This window comes from Nanorana parkeri, unplaced genomic scaffold, assembly GCF_000935625.1.
Source record: "Nanorana parkeri isolate BGI_ZX_2015 unplaced genomic scaffold, ASM93562v1 scaffold20, whole genome shotgun sequence".
NCBI lineage: Eukaryota > Metazoa > Chordata > Amphibia > Anura > Dicroglossidae > Nanorana > Nanorana parkeri.
Window position 1 is genome coordinate 2,382,047 of NW_017306288.1, and position 17,011 is coordinate 2,399,057.

General features: G+C 39.0%; 1 protein-coding gene across 1 annotated transcript in view; it reads left to right on the forward strand.

Annotated features, from left to right (window-relative positions):
- The window catches only part of TMEM260 (transmembrane protein 260), a 63,744-nt gene extending 47,060 nt beyond the window's left edge, over window positions 1-16,684 (forward strand). Inside the window, exons 6-16 of the mRNA XM_018562397.1 lie at window positions 2,344-2,523; window positions 3,829-3,869; window positions 5,098-5,184; window positions 6,858-6,969; window positions 8,533-8,705; window positions 9,688-9,859; window positions 10,330-10,478; window positions 12,529-12,705; window positions 14,649-14,702; window positions 14,866-14,956; window positions 16,408-16,684. Of these exons, the coding sequence (XP_018417899.1) occupies window positions 2,344-2,523; window positions 3,829-3,869; window positions 5,098-5,184; window positions 6,858-6,969; window positions 8,533-8,705; window positions 9,688-9,859; window positions 10,330-10,478; window positions 12,529-12,705; window positions 14,649-14,702; window positions 14,866-14,956; window positions 16,408-16,668 (1,497 nt within the window). The 3' untranslated portion in view covers window positions 16,669-16,684. The remainder of the gene's footprint in view (window positions 1-2,343; window positions 2,524-3,828; window positions 3,870-5,097; window positions 5,185-6,857; window positions 6,970-8,532; window positions 8,706-9,687; window positions 9,860-10,329; window positions 10,479-12,528; window positions 12,706-14,648; window positions 14,703-14,865; window positions 14,957-16,407) is intronic.
- The last annotated feature ends 327 nt before the right edge of the window (window positions 16,685-17,011 follow it).

Below are 17,011 nucleotides of genomic sequence, written 5' to 3' on the forward strand. Positions count from 1 at the left end.
TGAATGCCAATTTCATATGGAACAATAATGGTGACACACCTCAGCAATATTTGTATTGTTCGGCACATTGTTTGGAGCATTTTTAGTATTGTAAAGATTTGTATTAGTAGAATTATTTTTTTAAATGTTGATTAATGTTTTATATCACTTTACAGTATCATAATTTCCAGAGGTGGATTTGAGCTCTATACATTTTTCCTTTGAATAGAATTTCTTAAAATTTATACTTTTAAGTGTCTTCTGTAAAACCATATCCTGCAACAGCTCTGCATACGCATGCTGATAGGTGTGTAACACAGATGTTGAATTCTGCCCTAATTTTGATAATTTTCGATGAATACCAGATATTCTAGAAAATGCAATATCAGCCCTGTGCTAATATTTTCCGAGTAGGTTATCTGAGTCTTGCAGCTCCTATGGATCTGGTGAATATGATTTGAGAGGAGGCGATGCAGGTTATATGATACTTAGGAGCCCACGCTAATAATATTGGCTTCACTTACATTCTCACTATGCCATGCAAAAGAGATCAGTTTGAAGCAATTTCTAAATAATCCCCAAAGTCATGAGATTTGACAGCATTCACCACGACTAGTTACAGATTGGGAAATCATCTATGTGTAAAATATTATTTGATGTTTTTCCAGACTCTTCTGTCGGGGGGTTACATAAAAATGGAGGAGATGAAAAATTGAGATTTTTGCCCCTAAGGACCAATCAGAATCCAGCTATAATTTGTTCAGCATTTGATCAAACTGGCTTGTTTTGTGGTCACACTACAGTTCTCTAAAGATGGCCACGTGCAATACAGTCTTGATTGTTCATTCTCTATACAATTTCATTTTGATTTGCTAGCAATTATGTAGTGTGCCTACCTAATTTTATATCCAGTCAGTTAGGTCCTTACATTACACAGTGCTTGGTAAACCTAAAGGATATTGTGATGTGTGTGGCCAGCATCCTCCATACTCAATTATTAAAGTGATACTAAACTCAGGAGTTAAATCTTAAAAATGCATTCAAGTACCTTAATTATTAACAAAAATGTCTCTTATTTGTGTATCACTCGGCTGTAGATCATCAAATCATCTCTGAATTGGTGCTGACAATGTCCTTCCTTCTGGAGGGTGGCTACGTTTGTGCCCCATGGTCCCTGTGTATGTTGTACAGTAGCCACTGCTCCGAGCTCACTACCGTGATGGACTACAATCTCATGTTTGGTTTACTAATTTGTATTGAGGTTGTAGTCCATTATGGGAGCCAGCTTACAACACACAAAGGGACCTTGGGGAACAAAAGTAGCCACCCTCCAGAAGGAAGGACAGTGTCAGCATGAATATAGAGATTTTTTTTTGAGGATCTACAGCCGAGTGATACACAAATAAGATACGTTTTTGGTAATAGTTCAGGTTCCTGAATTAATTTTTAAGATTTAATTCCTAAGTTCAGTGTCATTTTAACTGCCAGTAACTGGAGTAAGGAATTGGCCATATGCAGTCTCAATTGGCACTACTAACTGCTTCTATGCCCTTTGTTTCAAGAACAGCCCAAGGTAAAGTGAACCCGTGTTTTGCCCACGCGCCTCTACCAGTAACTCGTACTTGTCTTACATTCACTCTTTTAGCACTCCAATTACTTGTCAGGAGCAAGAAGAATAAATTACGAGTGCTGGCATTGGGAGGAAGGGGAGTGGGGCACATTGTCCCATATTCTGAATTACAGGGTATTTTTTTCCCTCCTGGGGGGGCCAAGCGGCAAGGAAACATAAGTATTAATGGCTGGTGGGGTAATCTTTAAAGTGAACCCGTTGCTTTGCTCTGCCTGGGCAAAGCCGAGGTTTGATTTAAAGTACCACTATTGCAAGACGATATTTTTATCTGATAACTATAGATGGTAAAGTCAAATGATATGAATGAGCTTCCTATAGCCATTACATACACATAACAGTACCCATAACTGTACAGAAAATTAGATCAGAATTTCCAGCTGTGCAGAAAGTCACACATTTACTTTTAACAGTCACTCTTTATTCATATGTTTAATTTGTTTCTATAACTGGTCCAGCACCCATGGCAGTATTATAGTTTGTTCCAACCCCGTCACTGCCACTTTTTATGGTCAGCTAAGTTAGCAAGCAAATGTGGAGAAAAACATAAAAATAGCACGTGAAATATAAACAGAAACGAATGAATAATGTCATTGCATGTATTTTTATTTTAGGTACAGGGGTTCTATAACATGCCTCCTTTTCTATTTGGAAATCATTGATTGTCTATTTTAATTCTACAGAATAGTTCTGTAATAAAGACTGTTTGGTATTAACAGACACTATTTCCTGTGTAGGAATTGTCCTTGAAACATTTGCTGAAGTTAGCTGCATGCTTCGCCGTGGGACTCTTACCGTATTTGTACCTCATTGTCTCCTCGTACTTCAATCAAGCACGGTGGACCTGGGGAGACCAGACATCCATTCAAGGGCTCCTGACTCATTTACTTCGAGAGGAGTACGGGACATTCAGTCTGGTAATAACGTCTCTCTTGTTTTGCCTTCTTTAAAGTTCAGAAGAACTTTTAATTGCAATATTATTCCTTCATCCTTAAGAAATTCCTTTCATTTTCTTTCTCAAGTGGTCAATCTGGCATTTAGCCGAATACAGCTGTTGGAAATAAATCCCTACCTCTGGTTAATAGTCAGGGCAGGTTAAAGCACAGGAGTGCCTTTTTTATATTGTTCCAGTGGTACTTTTTTTTTTACTAAGCACCCCTGAATATAATACAGATAAGGCATTGTAAGAACCCTTATAGAAAAACAGAATGGTATGTAGCCAATGAGGGATTGGAATGTCTTCTTTTCTTGTTTCCCATTGGCTGTATAATTTTCTACATTCTGTAGATGTGTTTGTTGAGGGTTTCTTCTGTGTATAGGTTAAAAATACATTGCAGTCAAGAAGGATTTTGAAAGAGACTAAGAAAGAAAGCCAGCTTCTGAGTGGTTATTATTGTCATCGTTGGATTCATCAGCAAGCTGCCCTCTTGATAAATACCTATGTTGTTGGTATCCCCATCTTCTAGAACTTGAATCTCTGAGGCAGTCAAAAGCCTATCTGTGCCCTTGATTGCCCCTACGGCACCACGCTATTAGCCCATCACTGTCATGGGAGGCCTCACTGGCCAACAGTAGGTCACATGAAGGGAGAGGCCAAGCTTTCAAACAGGCAAGCTGGTCAAAGTGATAGCTCTAGGATTTTGGGCTCCTTGGGCAAATTAGGAGAAGCTGATGTAAAGGCATCCAGTGGTGCCAGTATTACATATCAGTGCTCTATCAATTTGAACATGATTTTGATTCCCATGAAATTGTACCTGTGGCCCACTGTATTAGAAAACTGTCACTTTTGTGGTTGAGAACCTGGTCCCTTCTTGTTTCCTTTTCTCATTATTCGCAGAAAATCCACCTATTATAGTAATAGATAGTGAGGTGCAGGAGTAAGCAGCGCCAGGCATTAATTCCATGGAATCTGTTGTTTTTTTGCATAACAGAGAAGCGTAGGTTGCAGGGTTTCTGGGACATTCTAGAAGATAAGTCAGTTGATAAGCAAGAATCTAGGTATTCTTGCTACACCATGGAAGTGGTGGTTTAATAACATGAAGAGGACTACAAACTTGTTGAGTGAAGCTGCTCTTCAAAGCGAGTAAAATAAGTCAGAAAGGCTTTTCAGAGGTATTACCAGAAATACAAGGTATTGTATGCTTGTATTTGCAGTTTATGCTGTTAGACCATAATGTAAGTTTTAATAAACTAAATTAATTTAATGTGTTTTTTTTACCCAGGCTAAATCAGAAACAGGATCTAGTATGAAAGAAATGCTGATGTAAGATATGGTTTTTAACTATTTTAATGTTATGCTAATATACAGTATACATTCTTTATAACTGATGGACCATAGCAAAATTTTACTCTAAAACTAATGCTTGAATATATCATTGCTATGGTGCAGTGTTATTTTGGGTATTCTGAATCTATAGCTTCAAGTTAGAATCTTTCAGATCCCTGTAGTTACCTGTAGTTAACACGTGAGTGGAGTGCCATGGAGAAAAAATGTGGGGAAGGTAGACACTTTATGCAGATACTTTATTTTTATAGTCATGAAGGTTTTTAATCTATTTTGCTAAATTGATGTTGTATAGACAATGTCTAAGGAAACATCATTGCTGAAGGTCCCTACAAGTACCAATGTTACTCTTCAATTCCTATGTTCCAGTGTCCCTGCTTTAAACAGGGCCTCAGCTTCTCTACAGGTAAATATTGACCCCTAAAAGAGAATTATGGGGTAAGTGTTTTTCCCCATAGTTCTCTTAAGGGTCACGGGAGGACATATACTAGCATCCTCCCATGACCCAAAGCTCAGTATATCACGAGCTACAGCTCGCGGTATACTGAGACAGCCACAGCCGGGACAAATCCCGACAATGCTGTCGAGAGCCACCCAGCTGCGTGAGTGACAGCTGGCTCTGCCTATCTAGAGGGGCATTGTATGGGCAGGGTACAAGAGTGAGGCATTCATGGTTCTGCTCTGCAGATATATTTTTAGGATAAAACTGGTACTTACAAGTGTCACAAGGTGCCTACAGTTAAGTAGTATTGTTATCTTTGGCAGTATTTAGACCAGGAAAGGTTCACTTTAAAGTCCAAGCAGATATAAAGTATCCCTAACTGCATAAATCTAAGACAATGTCTGTCCCCCATTCTTTCTTCTCTGTTACCCTCCATGCCCTTTATTGAAAAAGAGTATCTAAACCTGAGGATAGAAAGTGTGTTATGGGGAAGAAGGATTCTGTAGTTCACAGAGAAGAATGTAAACGCTGCTAACTGATAATTATCAGTTCTTGACTGTTGTAACAGTCAACAGAGGCAGAGCGCACAGAAAGATTTTTGGCAGTTATGTTTTGCACTTGCATCAAATAGATATAACAAAATGCTGCTGAATGATATATATTTAGCAGACCAAAAGAAAGCAAAGAAGTTAAATGTATTGTTTGCAGTTTTTACATAGACTGAACGTATCCATATAAATTGTGATCCATTCTTTGTTCGTGCAGGTTCCAAATAAGTCACATGTTCACGGAGATCAGTCCCTTGGCTCCAGGCCTAGCCACTCTAGCACTGATATTATGTTTTATAACTAGGTAGGTTAAACAATTTCCTTTATTAGTTTCATATTCTTCCTTTATAGCCATGTCTCAGCAGTTTTCAATGTGGCCTGTTTCTGTCTAGTAAAAATATGGTAATTTGAAGTGTAGATTTGACTTATTATCCATTTTCCAGTTTTTGCAACTAAAGAAAAATGAATGTATGCAATTTTACTGGCTAATGCAACAGGTTTCTAAAATGTACTATAGCATAATGCAGTTGATTATAATTATTCCTGAATTGTTTAAATAGGGTGATCCTATTCAAATCACATATCTGCATTAAGGTCATGTTCACACGCCTGTTATGATGCATCAGCATGCAGGTTACTTGGCATCTGATTGTTTTCAATGGTTCTGGCTCACATTTATGCATTGTGTTGCATCATGGAAAATTCATCCATCCATGCGCTTTGTAAGGCCCTTAGAAGTCACTTGGAGTGGATGAGAATGCTGAGACCTACCTCTGGTAACAGGCCACATGCTCTTGGTCTAGCTACATTATATGACAGCATCTTCTCACAACTCCGTAGATGCATATCCCTAGAGCATATAATTCAAGAAAGAGCACAATGAAAACTTGCACAACCACATGGAAATGTGCGTTGAGAAACACACAAAAAATTAAGTGCATAGGGGCGAAGCCAGTCAATATATAAAAGAAGAACTCTAGGAAAAAAATGATATACTCACCCTATGCTGTGAGCCAGTTTGTTCTTAGACCGGTCCCTAGAGCCTCTCTCTCCCTCTTCTGCCATAGTCTAAGGTCCTGTAAATCATGCCGCACTGTGTTTAGATGTGAGGACACTGAGGAAGTTTCCAATGCTCCAGAGGAGGAGAGAGACTGGAGGGAATGCTGTGACAGCTGGCCGGCCTGAAGCTTCGGCTGAGTATAACTTGCGGAGTATAAATATTTTTATTACTATATTATTATTACTATTATTACATAGTATTTATATAGCGCCAACAGTTTGCGCAGCGCTTTACAATGTAAGGAAGACATTACAATTACAATACAATTCAAGACAGGATGGTAAGGAGGGCCCTGCCCCTGAGGGCTTACAATCTGAAAGAGGAGGGGGAAATGATACATGAGGAGGTAGCTGTGTGGGGATGAATTGTTTGAGAATGTGATGGTTCAGTGGTTAGGTTGAGGTGGAAGTGGAGTTTTTTGAGGAGCAGCGGGTGGTCAACAGTGTCAAAAGCAGCAGAGAGGTCTAATAGCAAGAGTAAGGAATAGTGGCCGTTGTTTTTAGCTGTTATTAGCTGTTATAAATAGCATACATTTAAATGTTAATAAATATAAAATAAAAAATATACATTTTATAAAAAAATATAAATATAAATGTTTAATAAATAAAATGTTATTAGCTGTTATAAATAGCGCGGGTACCCCCACTGCAAGAGTTAACAAAACGTTTTCCTGGAGTTCTTCTTTAAGGTGAATCAGCAATTTTCCAGATTTCACCAGTTTACCTCTGTCTTTTAATAAATTTGTCTGTTTCTAAAATTCGGAAGGGCTGCTGACTGCTAAACCAAACAGCTGTGAATATCTTTGTTGTTTTTTAGAAACTCTATTGGAGTTAAATTCTCTGTTGCTCTGCTTTTTTTTAATGACTAACCCAGCAAAATATTCTTCTGCTCTTTGTATCTGAACATTTCTGTTACAGAAGCTCGCACATGTCAGAGGTCGGTCTTTTTACCGGAATGCTGCTTGGCTATTCCTTGTTTTTCTCTTGGAGGGCTAATTTAGATATTGCTAAGCCTCTCTTCCTGGGAGTGGTAAGTCGGTTAACTAAAAGTATCGATGTCCTTGCACATTCTACTTGTATTTTGTATATCATTTTACTTTTGCTTTGTTGTATCTGTTTTTCTTCAAAATGAAAGTTATTAAATAAAAAAAGTATATATGTGCAGGTCAGTATACAGTGTGTGTGTAATGTACAATTTGTACAGTCTAATCCAGGCTAAAGTAAAATGCCAACCAAAACTTTTAATTCTAGATAGTGAAGAAATGTTTATAAAGACACCCTGTCACCAACTTAAAAATTGCAAGTAAAAGCAATCAAGTATTGTAAATGCTTACTTGCAGTGGTTTCCTTTTTATAGGTGATTTTTGTTTGCTTGCGATGTGCTTTTGAACTTGCTAACAAATTTGACTGCTCCAGGAAAAGCAAATTCTCTAGCACAGTCTCCTCCCGCCTTGGACATCATAACCCTCTCCACTTCTGGGAGTGCCTAATTCCTGTCTGTGCTGGCCCAGCTCCATTGCCCCTTCCTTTACTTCCTTACATAACTTTGTATGTAGTTGACAGGGGAGGAGCAAAGAGCTATACTATAGCACATCACTTAAGTGTCAACTCTGCGTCTGCCGGAGATGCTGATATCACATCAATGCTGGTGGCACCCAGCAGAAGTCTCCAAGCTTTTGGATGTGTACACCAAGGAGGGGCTTGCATAAAATACATTAAATACACTCTCATGGGAAGATTTTTGTAGAAATGTATAGTCTGGCAACAGGGTCTCTGTAATGCTACCTGTAACCCCATTGGGGAGATTTCATTTCCTGCCCTAGTGACAACCAGTGCATCACTGTGAGCTAAATGTCCCCTTTCTCCATTTCTGAAGTGCATGGTTTTTTTTGTATATTAAACACAAAATCCAAGACGTGAGAGGGAGTGAGAGGTAGTCCCACCACCACCTTCTCATTTGGCACATTTTAGTGTGAAAAGGGTCAGTAATGGAAGGGACAGGAAAGTGATGCAGGAAGTGGGTTGAGCTTTATGTCATAGAGAAGCTCAGGGAAAATAAAGACTGCTGGTCAAGGCAGTCTGACAAACGACAGCCTGCTGATCCACTGATGACAACTTTTTGTCAAGTATGAGATGTAATCGGTGTACAGTCTCAGTATAACGTGGTGCATGGTGGGGTGTACTGAGTGCATTGGAATGAATGGATCTGGTGAGTACCTGGTACACTGTGCTAATATTTCAGAATCTCCCTTCTGTACACTGGGCAGTAGATTATACACTTCACAGTGCTGCATTCTGAATGTTGTGCTCTGTGTTATGTACTCAATATCACTAATCATCACAAGATTTTCATATTAATAGACAGAAGTTATTTGTAATGCTGGGACTTTCTAATCCCATTCCATTTACAAAGTGGGCAACCTTTTGTTAGTTTATTCCTATGGAGAGTTCACTAGAAAACCAGTGTCACTGTCAATAGCTACTCTCTACAAAGCTAAAATTGCTGAATAGCCAAGTGGCTGACTAACTGTCTATATGTTCAATGTGCAAAGCAGAGTAGCTTGAAGCATCCAACTCTTAATGTTTTCCACAGGTGGAGAGATTTTGGATGCAGAGCAATATTGTGGTGTGTGTGTTAGCGGGCCTCGGCCTAGCTTCCTTAACACGCAGCCTTTCTGCGAAGTTGACCAACAAGCACTGGATTTTCTCCTTAGAATGGATTTTCTCTGTTGTCCTAGTTGCTCGTCAGATAAGTGTGAACTATAGGTAAGCCTTTTGTTACGATGTCTCTGCATGTACTGGATGTTCCTGGATCTAGTAGGACTTGTTTATTTTGGAAACTGTATTCTGGAAACAGATTTCACTTTGTTTTGCAACTTGAGCAGACATCTGCATTCTCTCTGCAAAACTCTTTTTGGCACAGTATACTTATAAACTGAAAACTGCCATTGGTGCTCTTCACTTTACAAATGGAAAAGGAAACTATTAAGACCTTCCCCTTTACTGATGGGTGGGTCCAATGCTTTGGAAATGTTAGTTGTCTGATTGCCTCTACCACTGGGCACCACCCAAGTTAGTTTTAAAATGTTCAAGGAGCTGGTAGGTGTAAGGCTGGCCATACACCTATAGATTTTCGATTGGGAATTTTCGCTGCTGCCAAGAACCTTCTTTTCATTCTAGCTCAAATACCCCATCATGCACAGACCAATGTAATTTTGATAATTGTTCGTTAGCAATACTAACTCACCGAATTTCGTCGATCATCAGAGCAGATTTTTGTTTGCACACGTGCAATGTTGATTTTATGCGATTTCTTTTTTCTGTACGAAACTGCCACTAATTCATCGATTTTCGTACAATCCGAAAAAAGTTTTCCAGCCTCACCATTCGAAAAAATCCAGCCAGGAGTACCTTAAAAAAATTTGTTGGGTTCCTATCAACTGATCGATTATCTTACAAAAGACCATTTGTGGATGATTTCCGATCGATAATTGATAGGTGTATGGCACCTTTATGTAGGCTACCAGGCTCGAATATTGAGTCTCTGACATTCCCGGAAGTGTCAGATTCTGTTAGACATGTGACGTATGTAACGCAATTTAAATTACATGTATTTCTAGTGGACGTGGAATTTGTGTTAGTGGCTATTGTACTGGCTATGGAAATTTACTAAGCAGACATTGCTTTAAAGTTTAAAGAACAAACCAAATACATTCATAATATTGTTTCTCATATCTGTTTGTTTTAGCCTTTGTGACCAAAGCAGCAATTATGTGGTGGACACATTTGGCAGGAACATTTTGTCCTCGTTCCCATTAAATGCCATAATTTTGCTGAGAGGCGATTTGCCAGGAAACTCATTGCGTTATCTTCATTACTGTGAAGGACTTCGCCCTGACCTATCCTTAGTGGATCAAGAGGTGAGAAGAGATAATTGTCCTTTACAGCCCTTGCACAAAAATTCTAAAGGTCTTTTTTTTTTTTTAAAGTGCACTTCTTTTCTCTTAAATCAATGCTGTCTTAGCTTTTCATGGAAGAGACTATTCTAAGAACCTGTGCAAGAGTCAGATCACATTAAACATGTCATGTCTTAAGGGTTGTCCAAAAATCCTTGTGTGACTGCTCCTAAATGATCATTGTGCCACCTCTGCTTTCACCAGACAGGAAGACAGGAAATGTGTATTGTACTATAGAAAATAGACTTATGTGGGAATAGACTGACTGTGCCTTCATTTACTGTGAACTTTTTGAAAATTACAAGTTGTTTTATAAAAAAAAAAAAAATAGCTTTTAATAACATTTATGGATATATATATATATATATGTGTGTGTGTGTATATGTGTATATATATTATTTGGGGTATGCTAATGTTTCATTGCTTCATTACAGATGATGACATATGCATGGTATGTACCAAAGACTGTAAAACACTTACCAGATGTTTATTTTCCTGGCAATCGATGGAACCCAGTTGAAACACAACTTTCAGATGGAACAATGACTTTCAGCCTTCACCGCTTTCTCAAAGTAAATGAACAGTAAGCATTTCTGTGTACTAAACGTTTGGTTCCATTGTAGTTACGTGATGTTATGATAATCAATTAAAATTGCCCTTTTGCTTTCATGCAAGCAAATGTTATACACCTCATACCTACAGTATGTTTGTATTACAGCTGTATTCTTAATTTTTCATTCAATATATTTTATTGCTATAACAGCGTTACAATCGTGCCAGTAAAGTCACAGCATGTAAGCATGGGTTACACTAATTAGAAAAGGCAACATGTCCCTGGGCTTGACTCATCAGTTGCCGGCTGGTAACCAATTAGTAGTTTATACAAACTGTACTGTGAGGCTGCGGGGTAAAAGAGAGTACAATGGGGTTCACTATAGGAAATTCAAAGGCCTAGGTCGAGAGATGTGAACAGTAAGGTGGTGTTGGCCAGGGCCGAGCTATCTACAGATTGCAGGGGAGGGTTAGGGGTTCTGTTATTAGGAATGATGTAAGGCATGGGGGGAGGGGGTAGTAGAAGAAGGGAAATTCAGGGGAGAAAAATAGCATAAAGGAGAGTGGCCTTCCCCTACAGGGTAACAGGAAGGGCCCAAATTAGGATTCCTTCACATTGTCAGCAAGTCTCCACGGAAGGTTGGTGGAAAGAAAACATTTATCCATGGAGACCAAAAGAGTTCAAACTTATTTATGGAGTAGTTTTGTCATGCAGTGAGCTTTCCAAAAAATAGTCATAGGGGGAGCATAGGTGTCTTCCAAGAATGCACTATAATTCTTTTTGCAGCTTTAAAAATAAGCCAAAGTAAATTGAAATGATTTGGGGTATAATCCAATGGCTTTTTGTTCAGCAAGGCTTGAAAAGGGTTTTTTTATTTTGAAGGAGGGAACCCATAATCCAGATGTGGGCAAAGTTGCTTTCTGTTTGGTAGCCTCTAAAACAAGTGGAGGGGTAGACGGTAGGGCTTTGGAGATCCTGGTTGGGACTAAGCGCTATCCCAAAAACAATTTGTAATTCATTTCTAGCATCGAAACAGTGCTAGAGCTCTTGAATGTGGATTCACAATTTCGTATTTCGTGTCCGAAACTCAATTCGGATTCGTACTAAATACGAATTTTCGTTAATTTCGTCACATTTTCGTAACTTTACGAACATTCGTTATGATATATTTAAAAAGCAAAAATACCTTTTGTTAATATTGGAGTCGATGGTAGTTTTTTTTTTATCCGAAATACGAAATTCCGTTAACGGATTTCGGATCCGAATTTCGTATTTCGGATAAAAAAAAAGAACTACCATCAACTCCAATATATTAACAAAAGGTATTTTTGCTTTTTAACTTTATCATAACGAATGTTCGTAACGGATCCAAAATTCGTTAACTGAATTTCGTATTTCGGATATAATTCGGAAACTGCAATTCGGATTTCGGATGCTTTCGAATTGAAGAATTTCAGGAAATGCGTACGAATTTCGATTCGTAACGAAACGTATCGCACATGTCTAATGAATGGACAATTTGCTGATGGTAAGTAGGGGACATCTGAAAGTGGTAAAATTTCTGCCAGATCTGTAGTAAACAGTTGGGTTCCCTATGATGGTCAGTAGGGGAGAGTGGGGGGAAATTAGACTTCTGGAATATTTGATGTTGTCCCAATATGTTCAAGGAGTGGGCTGTAATGGGTTTAAAAACAGGACAGTGCCAATAAGCTGGTTGCTATAAGTTATTGATAGTCACTGGGTTGCTGAGATAGCTATGGGGGGCGTTAGGAGCTGCATGCCAGAATGAGACTTGTCCTATCTGAGCTGCATAGTAGTATTTTGAAATATGAGGTACGCTAAGAACTCTGAAAGCTTTAGTATGAAACAGCACCATATGTGACAAACGTTTTGTACCAAATAAAGCAAAATGTCTGACTTTGCAGTGCGCATAGGCGGAAATGTAAGACAGGGTCGGGTAAAACCCTTGCGCAGTCCAAAAATTGTCATGTCTTCCATTTTCATGATAGATATATATATATATAAAAGCTGTTTTGGTTTCCATTTTGTTTTCTAAAATGTTTTACTCTTCTGCTTGCAGCAGGGAAATATTTGTATGTATTGGAATAAATGAGGGTGATCCGACGTGGAGGAAAAGCTATTCATTGTGGCCATGGGGATCATGTGAGAAGTCTGTCCCCAAAAATACACTTTTCAATGCAGAAGACTGGATTGTACTCACCACAAACCTGTATAACTGGACAGAAGAGTATGGAAAGTATGTGTGATGTTTGCAATAGATCTTGGTGTTTTGTGGTTACTAGATGTATTATTGTGGTGTTTTTTTCACAAGTTTTTTTTCCTTCGGTACATTAGGAGAATGGGGGAGACTGAGGCATTGATGCAACAGAGTATGGAAAATAGTTAAAGTGGAGTCGCATTCAAAAAATATGTTTAAGTAGTTGTAAGGGCCAATACACTGTATAGCTTTTAAGCTAAACTCCAGGCAACGAGATCAATACACAGATAAAATACATGTAAGGGAGCTGTTGTACTTTCCAAAGGATTTGTATATCTGTCCAACCAGTCCTGAGATTTACACAGCCCTGCCTTACCTCACAGCTTTGTCTGGCACGGCAGGAAACGTAATTTTCCTCTGCTGCAGTTCAGTAAAACTTACAGGTCTCTTCCCATCCTCGCCCTGTAACTGGATAGAGAAAAGAGAAGCAGAAAACATCAGAGCTCATCTCTCTGTCACTCTGTCACTCTGTCCTCTTTCTATCAGCATTCTCCTTGCACTGTAGCAGAACTGATTGTCTCCTTTTTTGGGCTTCATCCTTCCCCTCTTCCTTTACCTTTCTATACTTAGCAAATCTTCCTTCATTTGTGTCTCACATGCTCCCTTCTAGACACTGCAGATGAGAAGATTTCATCAACAGAGGCAATGTTGTCAATCCAGAAAGCAGTTGGCGGGTCTAGGTGTGGCCAGGTGCTGATTGACAGGCTACTGGCTCGTGAATCAGCAGGGAAAGTACTGATAGCCATGCCCCCTGCAATATTTATTTATCTCACTGTGGTGCAAGGAGGCACAGCTTATTTAAGAATGACAACTCTGCTCTGAATTCTGGAGCAGTGCAGCATTGTTGCCACTTCATCACATGAAGCTGCATTAGGTGGACTCAGGCTCAACTGGTATTTGAGGGACTTGTCAGAAACAAAAAGAGAAAACTAGAAGTGCAAATGAATTCATAATTAGGTGCTGCAGCATATATATTTTAATGGGCTTTATGGAAGGCCATAGATCAACTGTTTGATTGTAGATATATTTTAACATACACTTTTGAAACATGCTGCCATGTGACCTGTAATACAGTCTTGTAGGCATATACACTGAGTGGCCAGATTATTATGACCACCCCATCAGTACTTCGTTGGGCCACCTTTTGCCTTCAATCCTGCGGCGATTCTTCTTGGCATTGTTGCCCTTCTGTCGTCTTGTACCAGTCTTGCCAGTCTCCGTTCTGCCCTAACATTGACTAGTCGCTGACGGCCACAATTCACACGTTCAGACCCAGATTTTCGGCTGACAGTCCAGTCTTTAAACACTTTAACAACAGCTGCTCTTGAACATTTAAGGAATTCTGCTGTTTTGCTGATACTCGCTCCATGGCTCTGAGCGCCAACAATCATCCCACGTTCAAAGGCTGTTAAATCGCATTGTTTAACCATATCTTCAGAAAAAAATCACTTCTACTGTTGTGGTAAACAACCTGCTTCCCTATTTATAATGGTCTGGCCCTCTAGCAGCTACAACGCGAAATTATAGCTAATATGCCTACAAATGTCAGGTGGTCATAATAATCTGGCCACTCAGTGTATAAAGAATTCACCTCTGTTAGTGATACTTTAAGTTTTCTTGGAAAGCCATAAATCGAATTTCACATTAGAAGGTAAAAGGAGATCTTCCATCCCAGACCATTTCTTTAATTTGGCTGGAATGGGGCAGAGTTCGATCTACAGCCAGGGCTTTACTGATGTCTGATAAGTTGAAGGGATGACCTCCTTGAACATGACTGTGAAAAGATGTATGGTTTTTTTTTTGTACATTCTGCAGGTTTAAAACTAATATAAAAAGCCAATTTCAGATTTTTTATGTAACTGGTTTATAGGTTACAAATTTGATATAAAATTTTATGCATAACAGATATTTTTTCCTATAAGGTTTGAATCGTTATCGTGGGAAGCAGTGGCCAATGGCGAGATGTGGGAAGCAAGGTATAGATTGTTTTGCATGCAGTGTAATGAGGAAGTCTGACTGTGTTTTGTAGCAAGGTGTGAAAATGTTGAGCATGTTGAGCACACAGAGCATGCATTTGTTGTTCAATGGAAGGTGTATAGGAATCTGTGATTTCACCTTTGATTGTTGTATTCTTTCCAGAGTTAAAACAGCCTTCTTTATCTTTGATCTGGCTGAGTCTGCTCATTTGTCTGCAGCAGTCAAGAATCAACTCTACTATTATTCTTACAAGGTAAACTTCATTTATCGTAGAATTAGATTACACTTTCATGTAACCAGTTACACTGACTGCATCTGTCAGACATTTTTTTCGTTTTTGAATTCTGCCAGTATTTTTGCCGCTTGTAGCCATGTTCACTGATGAATTCCTTATTAGCATATAGGATACAGGAATTTTTACACAGGGAAATTGGATTACATTGTTGTAATGTATGAGATCTGTGTGAGATTATCTTTGATCTTGAGAAAAAAAAAAAGAGCTAGTCAAATATTAGCTGCCATTTTTAAAGATGAACTCAGACATAAATAGTAGACGGTAAATATTACATTCTGTGATGACATAAAATAATTTCCATTTTTTTTTGGTTTATGTGATATCCTGTGTTACAAGCCTACCTTTTGGTGCATTAATTGTATATTTGGCTGAATCTTCTGGAGGCCAGTCTCTCCTGAAAGCCACTATGGTGCACCCAAATGGGTCTCCAAATTGTCCATTTCTATTGTAACACTAGTCACAGCTATGCCCTTCATACAGTGATGGAGAACACTCTGTTATGGTTGCTAAGGAGTAGAAAGACACTGTGGTCTATCAAGTCCATAATCCCTACCTCAGGCCTTCCCTGAAAATAAAAATAGTACTAAATCTACTGAGAGATGTAGTTCAGAGGAGGCCGGCTACATCAGTGGGCTGTGACATGGAGCTGCCATTGTTACACTCCCCCAAAGAGGCTTTCTGTAAACCTTTATATGGGCTCAATGCACCAAGTATCCAGGATTTCTGTATGAAAGCCGAACTGAAGCCTCACTCACGCCTATTTTGTCTGCAACCTGTATGTTATGGTTTTTAACTGATTTTGCTTAAACATGCCTTAAAATATGTTTTCTCATATCAGAAATGGGCTTGCTAATCTCCCATTCAGTGTATGTTGGTGCAGAAGGGAAATGGACAGACCCCTCATCACTGGTGTCCTGACACAGACATGTATTCCAAAGGATAGGAGGGATTGTGTCTGACACGCCTGTTAAATTACAGAATTCACTGAGCAGACTCTGGTGCCTATTGGACCGACTATTGGTTGTACAGACCCTTGGTGCCCTTGGACTGACTATTGGTTGTACAATTGCTGCAGCTGCAAACTATGGGCAAGTCTATGAAAATGACAGCTGTTAGTAAAACTTCTGACTACAAATTTTTGGGACTTAAATTGGGCTTTAAAATTAAGGTAATTGGAAAAGTATTTTTAATAATGGCTACAAGTTAATGCATAATGCAGATTAGAAACTGATTGCAAATGGTCACTCTAGTTAAAATTACTGTTGTGTTTTTATACTCCCTCTACCTTTTTATTATTGGAATTTGAAGCAGGTTTGGAATTTAATGGATAGGAGAAGCACATACACAATGAAATATGGCATTGATAGTGTTGCAAAGATAAGGAAAGTGTCTTTTCTGTCATGTTTCAGCTGTACAGAGACGTTATTAACAAACAAGAGAATCACCCCATCACTTGGCACAAAAACTATGCCATTGCCTGCGAACGAATGCTGCGCCAGCAGAGACGCGACATCAACCCGGAAATTCTTTTGGATGATGCCATCAAACATTTTTCTGCATACGCCAGCAAGGCAAAAGATGACAATCAAAGGGATGCAATATTACATGCTGTTCAATACTTCAAAGAAGAGCTCCTGCGACTTAAGGAAACTCTGAAAGGAAACACGTAATGCACCTCTGCAATGACACATTAACCTCTTGCCGTCCGCCCGTAGTAAAAAAATTTCGGTAATTTTTCCTTAATATAGTAAAAAAATAAAACCCCCAGTGGTGAATAAATACCACCAAAAGAAAGCTCTATCTGTCCCCAAAAAAGGGTATAAAATTCATTTCAGTACAGCGCTGCATGACGGAATAAATGTCAGTTAACGTACCGCAGCGCTGAATACTGAAAAATGGCCTGGATGGGAAGGGGGGTTTAACACCGCGGATGTCAACTGGTTAAAGAAGACCTACTGACCTCAGGCTCTGGAGGAAGCCATGTTGTAGCTGTTGATTTTCCAGAGAAAAAAA